At 36.0% G+C, this 12875-nt stretch overlaps 2 protein-coding genes across 2 annotated transcripts in view; both read right to left on the bottom strand.

Annotated features, from left to right (window-relative positions):
• Positions 1-598: 598 nt before the first annotated feature.
• On the bottom strand, positions 599-7344 carry LOC132052778 (uncharacterized). Its single transcript, XM_059444460.1, has 15 exons — positions 7206-7344; positions 6214-6347; positions 5984-6101; positions 5781-5897; positions 5227-5331; positions 4850-4933; positions 4651-4766; positions 4310-4411; positions 4089-4202; positions 3876-3932; positions 2235-2301; positions 2045-2098; positions 1772-1846; positions 1008-1043; positions 599-917 (listed from the first exon to the last, which is right to left on the bottom strand). Exons 2-15 carry the CDS (start codon positions 6231-6233, stop codon positions 819-821), a joined length of 1164 nt encoding a protein of 387 aa, XP_059300443.1. The 5' UTR covers positions 6234-6347; positions 7206-7344; the 3' UTR covers positions 599-818.
• A 1713-nt stretch (positions 7345-9057) lies between these two features.
• LOC132054021 (uncharacterized) overlaps positions 9058-12875 on the bottom strand; it is a 5136-nt gene continuing 1318 nt past the window's right edge. The window contains exons 2-4 of the mRNA XM_059446104.1: positions 12578-12873; positions 10852-11522; positions 9058-10563 (exon numbers count right to left, since the gene is read on the bottom strand). Of these exons, the coding sequence (XP_059302087.1) occupies positions 9545-10563; positions 10852-11522; positions 12578-12873 (1986 nt within the window). The 3' untranslated portion in view covers positions 9058-9544. The remainder of the gene's footprint in view (positions 10564-10851; positions 11523-12577; positions 12874-12875) is intronic.

Raw genomic sequence — 12875 nt, 5'->3', positions numbered from 1 at the left:
AGTTTTAAGCGTTTTTCGAATTCCAAATACAGAATCTTCATGGCCAAACGCTGATTTTCAAATAACGTGAAAAAAAAATTCCAGGAAAAAGTGAAAATTTTTCATGGCCAAACGGTCCCTTAGACTTCGATATCACAATTCCTGCATTATATTATTTATTCGCAAACAATCATTAGAGTATGCAATAAAAGTCTACAGCCAAATAAACCCAAAACCATAAATAGTCAACCATATTTTTGTGGGTTCATATCAGATTTGGTTCTCCAATTTTTGTCAATATAACGGCTTAATTGGCACAAAATAAAGCCATACTGTATATTGAATTATTTGTCACTGCTAACTGGGCTTAATAGGCGCAAAACTAAGCCATACTTATAATCCTCTCATTCCAGTACTTAATGTGAGTTCGTCTTAATGGTATTAACTTTCGTCGATATCTTCAGTCTGGATACTATCCCCAGATGGTTGATTTCACATTTTTCCTTTAGGTTCAGTAACTCTCAATTTTTTCCTCTTTTTCCGGCAAAGGTTATGAACCAGAATTATGCATTCACCGATTGTGCAAGCACTCCAGAAATAAGAATACAAGAGAAAAGGATGAAGGTGAACAACAATGATGGACTGTATCTCATGTATCATCTATGCACAAGAGGCCTTTCGATATTGTACCGTTTACTGTCCACGAACTACAGAAATGTTGCTGCTCTATGGTAAAAGCAAATATTTATAAAGAAATGCTGGCAAAAAGAATTAGGCATACCTAAAACAGGAAAAGAAAAAGGTAAAAGAAGCAATGTACAAACAAGTTCTAGGTGGTGTTATACTCTGGTTTTCCCATTCTGTGCATAATAGGCCTTATCTGCATGGGCTAACCGATCCTGAAACATTGCCCACTCACTTCTGCACCTCTCTCTTACCTACAAAAGAAAACAAGTAATTAAGATGTGAAACAAAGGAGAAATGATATTTGTCAAACTAGATTTGAGGTGAGCCGCTGATTTGCTTACCCCTTCCCAAGGAGCTTTACCATTCTCCGAGCTACCCTGTATGTTTCACATAACAGAAATTGCGTCAAGAAAATACTTAAGAAATGATAACAAGTTGTACAAAAATACAAGGAAGCACTGAGCCGTTTCCTCCTTCCCCCTCTCCCAAAAGACCTCAGCACTAAGTTTTTGAAAGAAACTATAAGTAAACAGCTTCAGCATATATATATATATATATATATATATATATATATATATATATATATATATATATATATTCACATATGGATAAGGAAAACCAGCTTCAGCTCTAAGGGCTTAAATCATGTCGTAAAGTGGCATTCTTGCTCTCTATAAGCCAATAATCTGGTCTCTTCCTACTTATAAAGACAAATGATACTAGATTCAGTCATCCTATGAATCAGCCTCCAGAGGACTCTTCAAGCTAGAGTAGTAGGTTCTTGAATCTATCAACATGAGTTATACTACTATAACAAAAAATAAGCAAACAAATTTCCAACAACTACATTATCTCAAAGACTCAGACAATGCCAGATGAGCGCTATCGGTGTTATATACAGAACTAAAATTGGTCAGCATGCAGGCTATGACACAATCTGTAAGAATCCCCTTTTCAAAGAGGCGACATGTACTTGAGTTCCGTTCTGGGGTAAGAATAAATTTATTATCTATTTAAATGAGAGCGTAGCTAATAATGCGAATGTAATTTGAAAAACTAGTAGAAATTTCAGCTATTTAGTTTCTGGAAATGGAAATTTACTCACCTGACTTCCAAGGGAAGGAATAACTTGATGCACAATCCATTGTGAATCCACTACACCAATTTTTTCATGTGCAGGCTGCACAAAAAAAAAAAGGGTAACACTTATTGCAAATGGTCCACCATACTTCAAATTAGTGAAACCTCTACAATGCTAAAGAGGATTGTTTTCAAGGCTCATAATGTAATCAAAGTCTAAAAGGGCAGCCATCTTTATCATGAGGCATGTTCTCTTTCACTTTTACAACTAACAGATATATAAATGGGAACTACTGACCTGTACACATCTTCTGAGAGCGAAATCCAATCCCCATCCATGCACCAAATCATTCTATAAGTAAACATCAAACGGAAGCAGAGATGTCACTATAATAGCACATGTATTTATTAACACACTCTTGAAAGGATTACAATGAATCCATACGGGTATTGCTAGCGATGCATGTGATCCCAATTGAAAGAACTACCTGAATCATATGCCAAACACATCGCCATGCTTCTCGAGAAAATACAGGAGCCATTATTTCCACAAAACTGAAAAAAAAAAAAAAATCAGGAAAAAGATAAGTTGCAGGCCAATGCTAAAAGTACCAGATGTGCACTTGAGGACAGGCCTTCTACAAATCAATTTCCAAAAATTTCTATGAACAGAAAACTCAAAATAATACTTGCTAATTAAAAATTGCCTGAGAACTAATTTACGAGAAGTTGACTTGCTCAATCATAAGTTTTCAGGAAGAAAATATGTACAGAAGGTGCCAATTCAAATCTTACTAGCTAAACGAGAATACATTAATGGCATGCTGTTCATCTCATAACATATAAATACTTCTCCCATCTTCCTTTGTATATCAATTTGTCGTTTTCCTTTAGTAAGCAGAATGAGATAATAAAAGGAGGATTTGGGGCAGGGGACTTGCTTCTGAAATTAAAAGACTGGTTTCTGTAGTTTGGAATTATCAATCAACAGTGCCTCAATCCCAAATATCTGCAGTCATGCCCAAAAATATAAATATACATGATACAGCATAGACTCCTGAATTCTTCCACTGCCCCATAACCACCTCCTCTTCCCCCAACAAATGATAGGGCTCAATCATAAAATCCCTATGCTGAATCAAAACATACAAGCAGAATATTTTTTTTTTTTGAGAAAAAAACATACAAGCAGAATTAACCAGCAGATAACCAGATAAGTTACTCAAATTTGTTAGACCTGGTCTTTATGGATGAAGCCTCAAGTTGCATTCAATACTAAAAGACTAAACAATTCATAGTGATATTCCTTACATTATATTGCGTCATCTAATTTCAGGTACATTACATACGTCTTCCTTGAGCCGAGGGTCTTTCGGAAACAGCGTCCTACCTTGGTAGGAGTCAGGTCTGCGTACACTCTACCCTCCCCAGACCTCACGTTGTGGGATTTCACTGGGTTGTTGTTGTTGTTGTTATATTACATAAGTCTTCCTTGAAGAAACTACTAAAAAGTGGATAATAGATAGAGCTTAGTCATATGGTGACAAAGTTACTCTGATGATGGAGGAAGTTGAAATTCAGAAAGCACAGGTTCTCCAACGTACTATCGCATTACATGTAACATGATAACTACAACAACAACAACATACCCAGTGCAATCCCACAAGTGGGGCCTGGGAAGGGTAGGATGGACGGAGACCTTACCCCTACCTTTGTGAGGTAGAGAGGCTGTTTCCAATAGACCCTCGGCTCAAAAGAAAAGTATCCGACGCAGGATTGTAAGAAAAGGGACAGCAAATAGCAAGACTTAGACTACATGTATCAATCAATCAACTACTAATGCCAAACACAAACCACCTGTATGCTTGAGTTTAAGAATGATGAAAAGGTGGTGATTCAGAGTCCAAATTTCTTAAACACAACTGTATATTTTGAGAACGTGATTAGTTCCAAAAAAAAAAAAAGATGTAGCATTTTGCACAGTTCGATGCATAAAATTAATAATTGTGCGAGAATCAAGCTTGTCGTTTGTATCAATTAAATATGTACATATATGTATTGGTAGCTAAGTCTAGATTGTGTCCAGCTTGTGCATTTTAAAGAGTGTGTGTGAGAGAGAGAGAGAGTACGCTGCACAAGGAGGCAACCGTGGATCACTGCACCAGCCTGGTTTCTCCTCCGTATCCCTGTTTCACACCACAAACAATTCTGAATGTGCACGAACACAAGCTAATCCATATAGAGATTCAATCCAAACTATTGGGAGGCCCAGAGATGGGGACTGTCAGATAAGACTTAAGAGGGAAAGAGAAAGATTGGAGACAGCAACACAGTGGACTTACTTGTGAACTTCTCTATCACCTCTCCTCTTGGTCATCTGCCATGTTAGACCATTGTTGGGCTCAAGACCTGGCTGAGAGATCTCTAGACCATGTTTCTTAACTAGCTGAATATACCTGTCATATTCAGGTGCCCAGATTAGGTGGAAACAAAAAGTAACAAGAGGAACCTTACACTCTTAAGAATGAGAAGTTATTGAAAAACAACCAGAGAAAAACCCTACGTCTCTGCATTAAAGTGTTCAACTCCCAGATCTTCGTCCCAGATAAATATATAATCATAGGCAGCTACAACATCAGGATGCAAAAACCTCTTTGCATACCACCTGTTAAAGAAAATAGAAAGAGCAGTAAAAGATTATGGAACAACAAGAGAGACTAGTCTAAAATCCTATTTAATAACCTTCCCCTTCATCTTATCATCACAAACTCAAAGAGAAGGGTGCTATACATGCTAAAGGACTGCCAGAATTGGTAAACATTCTCAGGCATATTTCTTTTGATTCTTGCATCATTTATGGGATTTAGAATCCCAAAGATTGTTATATAAACTAGAAAGTCTTACCATTTTGTTTGCTTCCTAATACTGATATGAATTGCACGCTTGGACCACTCAAACTGATCCCACTCACTCGTTCGACCATCGTAATGAAAAAGCAAAATTTGAAAATCCTCTGAAAACTAATACATAAAATAGAATTCAGTGTACAGAATGACAATGCTGTATGCTATCGCATTTGATGGATCAACTTCCTTTTTCTAACCTTTTTAACACAGGCATCAATGTTGTTCTTTTGAGCCAAACCAACTGTAAATGTTACCAAATACTTTGGCTTCTTTGTCAGATCCTGGAAATTCCACCACATTCATAAGGCTACACGTAAAGAAGGAATAAAACTCCAAATCTAACAAAGATTAATATCTTATGAAATTTGAAAATTTCTTTCTCAGCTTACATGTAACCATGTTTTATGACTATTTTGTATTTTGTTTGATAACATAGACATGTAACCATATGATCAATTTCCTCAGGAAGCGCAGAATAATTCTAGGTATAATAAACTCTACACTGACCAGACATCCTTTCTTTTTGTATAAATCAGAATAATCCAATGACCACAAGATACTCTCTGCATCCTACCTCACTTGGCTCACCCCACAGCCTTCGTAGATAGAAATCTGATTCTGGGACCACAATCCCTGGTGGTAAAGACTCTGCACCACGAGGATTTGTCGGAACATATATCTAAGAAACAAAATCAACACCATCAGTAATTGAATACGAACTTCACGATGCTCTGGATGCCACATCTACTCAGAAATTAGAATATAAATCTTCGAACTTTTTTAAATGCAACAGATCATGTGATCATGCAATTATGTCCGCAATTTTTTGTAAGGTTGCAAGAATAACCAAATTAGCTGAGCTTATAACAAACCCAATAAATAGAGCAGATTTGGCAACTTCAGAATATGATGAGTGCATACAATTGTAACAATGTGCCGCTAATTTTTAACTTCAATTTACAGGACACGACAGTCAAGGTAGCGTTCAATAGTAATTTATTATTGTGTTTTTAAGCTGGTACAAAAGCTTGTTCCAACCCCTCTTTCATAAGAATACAAGTGAATCAATGTAGCGAAGCTGCAGGGAACAATACATATTTTAAAGGACTTGTAGTGAAATATAAGTACCTTAGGTGTTAAAGGGATAGTGCCAAGATTTTCAGGAAAACTACGTCCGCTAAGTCTCTGATGATCATCATTGAAGGCTACATCAAGAGATGGCATAATGCTCGACGGTAAGGTAATCTGCAAAGGACACCCAAGATTGTACTGAATGACAGGGGCATATTACTCTCCACCAGGGAGACCATCCAAAAGTTGGGCCAACATACCTTTGTTAGAGAAACAGATGGAAACGAAATGCCAACGAAATATCCAAATACCATTCCCATGATTGTTGTTATTATAAGCCTGGCACTGTCATTTGATCTTTTGAAAACCCCAGTGAACCTTAAAAACAACGATGCTATTTTATAAGCTAACTGATGGAAAAAAACCAGGAGATAGGGCAACTAAAACTTGGTGAAATTTATTACAACGATGCGTTCTTTTGTCTACATACCTGCGGTGAGAGGTTACCATTGTGATAATAGTTGCTCAACTCAAAGGTCATGCACTACGCAGAAACCAATTCCTTGAGCAATCCCAGAAATGTATATAGCATCATCCAATTTCAAAAGAGCAAACTTGACATGCCTGAAACGATAAGTCATATTACTCAGGGGGCATATACGAGCCATACCTGCATTACTACAACAATATTTTATCCCCAGGGTTTGATAAACTGTCTGCACTTTTAACTACGGAACTTTTTCTTTTATGACAAGGGAACCCGCAACCGCTACCCTTCGGGTGCGCACAGGGTAAACCCCGCTCCAGTGTAATAGCCCGCAAACCACAGCCCGCAAACCACACAGGAGAGAGGTAAACCGCACTAGGCAAGCCCCGTTCGATGAGCTCGACCGAAAAAGCATGGAGGGGGTTTCGAACCTGAGACCCCCTATTTGGGAGATCCCCTGCTCAACCAACTCGGCCACTCAAGTTACTGGAAACCCTCTAAGAGAGACCAATTTAACAGTTCTTAGACTTGAATGTCAGTTTAAAAACTGTTAAGTTAGTCTCTCTAAAAAGAATACTGTAACTTCAACTTATGAATTTTATTAATTTCCTAGCAAATGAGCAAACAAATCTTACTTGAGCAATTGATCTGGGTCATAAACTTCCAACAAAATATTAATGTAAAAAGAATTCAAAACTGTGGTATCTCTAGACCCTTCAATTAATCAAGAGAATAATTAAATGCGAGTAGAACATCAAGAATGCAGAGCTTGGATTCAATGTGAAAACTCAATAATAAAATGTAGTTCATTTTGCCAATAAACGAAGTAAAACAAGAGATCAAAATTCCAACATAAAACCCTAAGATTCAATAACAAATATATAAAATTAGGAATGGAGAAGAATAGGAAATTAACTGTGTTTCAATCCCAAATATAAAACCCTATAAAATTGAACAACAATTTATATATAACAACTGGGGTTTGAGAGTATTACAGGTTTTCCTCGATGGTTTCACAGAGCAAAGATAGAGAGAGATTTGCTTCCTGAGAGATCGGTGTCTAATTTCAATCTTTTGGTTTTATTATGGACGAAATGTTGAAACATATATGTCCCTCCCAAAGATAAATTTGTAATCACTTTCTTACCATACTGTCTATAGTATAATTAAAATACTTTTACAATTTTAATCATATAATAATAAAGTTTGTGTTTGTAATAGTAATACTCCCTCCGGTTCAAAAAGAGTGTTCATGGCTTTTATTTTTTGGTTAAAAAAGAGTGTCCACTTACCAGATTAAGACAGAATTAACTTTACATTTTCAGATTTGTCCTTATTAAGTGTTACGTGACCAAATCTCAATACCTTATTAATTAGGGGTAGTTTAGTCAATTATCTATTTTGCCTAGGAGTTAGTATTTTCTTAAAGGTGTGCAAATGGCTAAGTGGACCGGGAGGGAGTAATAAATTTAAATGATTCAAGATCATTTAATAATCAAAGTTCAACGGCATTCATATTAATGATCTAATATGGTAAGAAAATCAACTTAAAGACTTGTTTTGTAGGGTAAATAGTCATTAATTGCTATGGTAGATTTAATATAAATACTTGAATTTCAGGTGATTTGCTTAATATACAATGTTCTTCTCAATTAATGCAAGAATTGTGAGAAAATGCAATTCAAAAGTATTACTAGTATTCAACACTAAAATAGTCAATCTATCAATTATTACGTAGTTTAGTTTTGTTGGTCTGGTGGATTTAGAAAAGAAAGAAAGAAGCAGTTTAAGAATGGAGACCCACTGCCTACACATTTAACTGATGGGTTACCAACAATTGGGTCATAAAATTAAAATGAATCAAGAGGATAATTTTGTAATTTTTGTTCTATATAAATCTCATGGAGAATTTGAGTTACGTTGTGATCTTTGTAATCCAATTGTAAATCTACTTCTTTACCACTGATGAATTTGAATTTTGCCTCTTTTTTTCTTGAGTAGATCGAAACTTTGATAAAGTGACTATAGCTTTTAAATTTCGAATTCAAAAGTGTCGTTATTTTAATTATTAAAATTTGATAATGTCCCACATGGTGGCCACAAAAAACTGCATGTCTGCTTTCCTAGAACAGCCTGTGATCCACCAAAGTACGACCACTCTATAGTCATTCATCCTATGATTTGAAAAAAGTACAACAAAAAGAAAACGAATTATGGATTAATAAAGTGCTCAATATGGATGAGAATCAAAATTTTCTCATAATTTTTTTTTTTTTTTACCGTGGTGTTCGGGCCAATCCACCTCGATTATTTTCACATGATATTTGTCTCGTCCCACCAGCAACAGATATCTTGAATTTTCTCATAAACTTAACTTTGTGTTGAAATGATCTATCTTACTTTTGTTGTTACTAATTTGTTCCTTGATGCAAGGTGTCTTGATTTAAACATAAAGCTAAAAGGTTATTTAGATATGAATACAAGCGTACGACAACTACCTGTCCAATATTGTTTGAATAAATTGATTCATCAATATTTCAAGAACTCACATAACACATACGGATTAAATATAATAAACCATACATTCTTGGTCCCAGGGCCGGAGGGAAGAAGGGTCAAGGGTTCATCTGAATCCATTTCGGGGGAAAATTACACTGTTTATACATTGTTAAAATTATTTTATATATATATATATATATATAGTAGACGCTGAACCCCGTTTGACTTCTTCGGATGTTTATTTTTTCTTATTTTGAACCTCCTTAGTGAAAATCCTGGTTCCGCCACTGCTTGGTCCTACTAGAATTTTTGTTTTATGACGATGGTATCCGGTTAGTTTGAGCACACTTTTAATTTCATCGGATACCTCTATCTCTCACGAGCATAGGTACCAAATAATTCTGCAAGCTTTGATAGATTCAACTTGAAAATTCGAATTTTTATTGATCTTATTATGACATTGTAATCCCCTTTCCCTATTTCTTGTTCTCACTCTTTCTTGACCCACGGAGTTCAACTTCAAAAGCAATGCTAAAATTTATGAGGCATTCCTTGTTTTTTCTTTTATTGAAAATGCAAAACTTAGGCAGAAGCAGAAGATACAAATAGCCACTTTTTGGCTGCTACAATAATATACAACTTTCAGTTCTGTCATCAAGAAATCCTTCATCCCCTTCCTTGAATGTGGAATAAGGATGAATAAATCAGTGTTTCAGCTTGTGCTCACCCCAATTCCTCAGTATCACTTCCACCAAGTGATGTAATCCGAAAAAATTAGCGAATAAACCTTCTGTCAATGAAAAAAAGAATTATGAATTGGACTAGTGTGGGGTTTTCAGAATCTTGCACAATGTGATGGTACACCTGTCTCATGGTTAACAGCTACAATCTCTGTTTGATTGCATTTAAGAGTATCCTGTCCCAGTTTTGCACCAGCTGCCTTTAATCCCTTCAGAGAAACAGGCTGGTTGAAGAGGTTTAATGAAGGCAATTTTGGAGCTGCAGGCATTTTCCCATTAGGCAGAAAGTTTTTGAAGTCTTCTTTTAGCAATGGCACCTCAAAATCAGCCGTGTTATGCTTAATCACATTTTCTTTAGCAGCAATATGTGCTCCTGGTTCCATATGATTGGTCGAAAAGCTTGTTTGATTTGGAAAGTTCGGATAAAGTGAAACGTACCCTCTTAAGTACATCATGTCTATCAAAAACTTCTTCCAGGATGCTTGCCAACCATTTGTTCTTGATCTTGGGATTTGAACGGGATTTTGCTTCGGGTCTTCTGTGAATCTCATGTTCATGTAAACGTAGAATTCCCGCCAATGCTTTGGAAAGAAAACTGCACCCCAACTGCAAGGCAACTGGTGGAGATAAGGTGTGTTTGGATGAATGTGCTTGAAGAAATCTGTTGCATTCCATTTAGGTCTTTCTTTTACCACTTCCACTAACCGTGGAGTGTAAAGAGAGATCGAAGAAAGCTCAGGAAGAGATATTTCAGGGTCATAGTGATAGGACAATAGAGCATATTTGATCCAGAGGTAATAGTATGGGGAAACTTCAATGTCATCTTCAAGCAAGAGGCCAAAATCATCGTCCGAGGAGGGGTACCAACTCTCACTAACTGCTCGAATTAGGCCACCTTGAATGATTCTCCTTCGAAGAACTTTGGGTCCATGAGGCCAATTAAATGAGTTGACAAGCTTTATAGTTGCCTCATCCACCTTAGTATCCATATTGAAACTTATAGGAACTTCTTCACCGACGTAGTATGCATCACCTAGAGATTTGAGAAGCCTTGCAAGTGAATTAGCTCTGTTCTGTGTGATGATATTCACATGAATCCTCATCCGGTTCCAATCTGAAGTAACAAAAATGCTTTGTTCAGAAATTTAGCTATATGCATAATATAAATATACATATCATATATATATATATATATATATATATTATATACACAAATATACATATAATATACATAATCAGTGTATATGTTTTGTACATTTTGGCTAGTGCCCATAATTAACTTCACCACCGACAGGCCAAAAATGAAAAAATCCCTAACAAAAATGCATTGTTCAGAAACTTAGATCAACTTTAGACAAAAGAGAAGGGAAACATTGGGCATAAGATCACATTAATTTCTTACTTGGCAACGCTGTGGAACGAATATCAGCCATCCATAGAACCTTTGACACTGATGACCTAGGTAGTAGAACGAGTGTTGAACTGTTTGTGTTAGCTTCAGTAGCCATTTTCAGAGCTTTCTTCACGCTAGAGTCTGTGTCGGCTACTGTGATCACAAGGCTAGGATTGTGAATTTTGATAAGTCCTTTCACGCTAGCATAAACTGCTTGAACAACAGGAATTTCTGACTTTGAATTTCCTGATAAAGCACCAACTCTTAAATCCATAATCTTAAATCTTCTTTCTTTGCATAACGCCTTATTCCACTTCAAAGCTTCAGCAGCGTCTTCACAAGGGCAAAAGTTTCCTCCCGAGACAACGATATAGGCCTTTTTTCCATCAGTTGAACTGAACTTTAGCAGAAGAGGTGCGAGAGCTTTAACTTCATCGACAGAGTGGGCATAGAAGAGTGCATCAATCTTTTGAGGATACATCGATGCCCATTGTGTCACGTAGCCAGTAGAGAGCGCCCTCCACCATTGATCATCTCGGACTTGAACAACGTCCTTGAAAATTACAGTTGTTTCGGATACATAGGCTAACCTATGCTCACTGTCACCCCAAGTGTCTTTATCATTTGGATCAACTGGTAGTACAAATGAACCAGCATTTCTGTACTTCTGAAGCTGATAGCTGCATTATTTTACGGGAAATTTAATACATTAGAAATTTTTGAGAGAAATGTTAACATGCCAGAGGTTATAAAGATAGTCTCTATTCATAATTTTAAGGCATAACCATGCATCATTTTTTCCATTTTTACATTGGATATTCTTCTCATGCACATATTACTAATTTGGATGTGAAAGTGACTAATTCTAGTACCTTCAATATCAGAAATTCTAGTAAATTTCCTTTACTTTCATGAAGCATATTTAAAAGCTAAAAAATATGGCTACTTAAGGATCAAACGAGGCAATGAATATGGGTAAAGGTCTAATTATACAAGAGAGAAATAGCATATGCAGGATTCCAATAGTATAACACTTTTGCCAGAAAAGTCGAACATTAAGAAATCAAATATTGTTAGGTGAAGAAGATTCTTTCCTAAAGTGCCTAAAAATAATAGACATTCTAATGATCAAAAAGTGACTAATTCTAGTACCTTCAATATCAGAAATTCTAGTAAATTTCCTTTACTTTCATGAAGCATATTTAAAAGCTAAAAAATATGGCTACTTAAGGATCAAACGAGGCAATGAATATGGGTAAAGGTCTAATTATACAAGAGAGAAATAGCATATGCAGGATTCCAATAGTATAACACTTTTGCCAGAAAAGTCGAACATTAAGAAATCAAATATTGTTAGGTGAAGAAGATTCTTTCCTAAAGTGCCTAAAAATAATAGACATTCTAATGATCAACTTGCAAATATGCTAATCTAAATCAGACAACAACTTCATACTCAATTAAAGTTTGATCTCCATGCTTTTATATTTAATACACCTCATCAACTCAAAAGTTTAAGGGTACACTATGTTTTGCAAGTGGAGCAGTCCTAGAATATTTGACATCTTTTATATTCATAGAAAAACAAAGTTGTATAACTTTGCGTTATATACTATTTCTAACGAATTTATTATCCTCCTTTAGTTGAACCGATCGATGAACTTTCTAAAAGCATACATATGATTTACTATGTCAAAATATTTTGGCACCATGAAGTAGAATCCGTTGAAGTACATACCTTAAGTGCAGGTCTTCGCCTGTCATGAAAGTGAACGGCGTCTCAATAAAAAGTGTCTTCACAAGTTCAGCAGACATAAACCAAGAACTAGAGAGGAAATCCACCTGAACAATTTTGTCCACCGTAATATTATAAGCAGGATCGGGCAAATAAAGACCTGCTTCCTTGGATCGAAACTTCCTGTAGCTCGGAAAACTAGAATCCTTCTGTCTAAAAGGCAAAATCCTACCAATGCTGCCCAAAACAGAATTCTTGTACTTGTCTGTGCCTGCAACATGTGCTAACATTTGCAGCATCT

Source organism: Lycium ferocissimum, chromosome 4, assembly GCF_029784015.1.
Source record: "Lycium ferocissimum isolate CSIRO_LF1 chromosome 4, AGI_CSIRO_Lferr_CH_V1, whole genome shotgun sequence".
Classification (NCBI taxonomy): Eukaryota; Viridiplantae; Streptophyta; class Magnoliopsida; order Solanales; family Solanaceae; genus Lycium; species Lycium ferocissimum.
The sequence above is the reverse complement of the archived record's forward strand: the minus strand, read 5'-3'. Positions and strand labels throughout refer to the sequence as shown.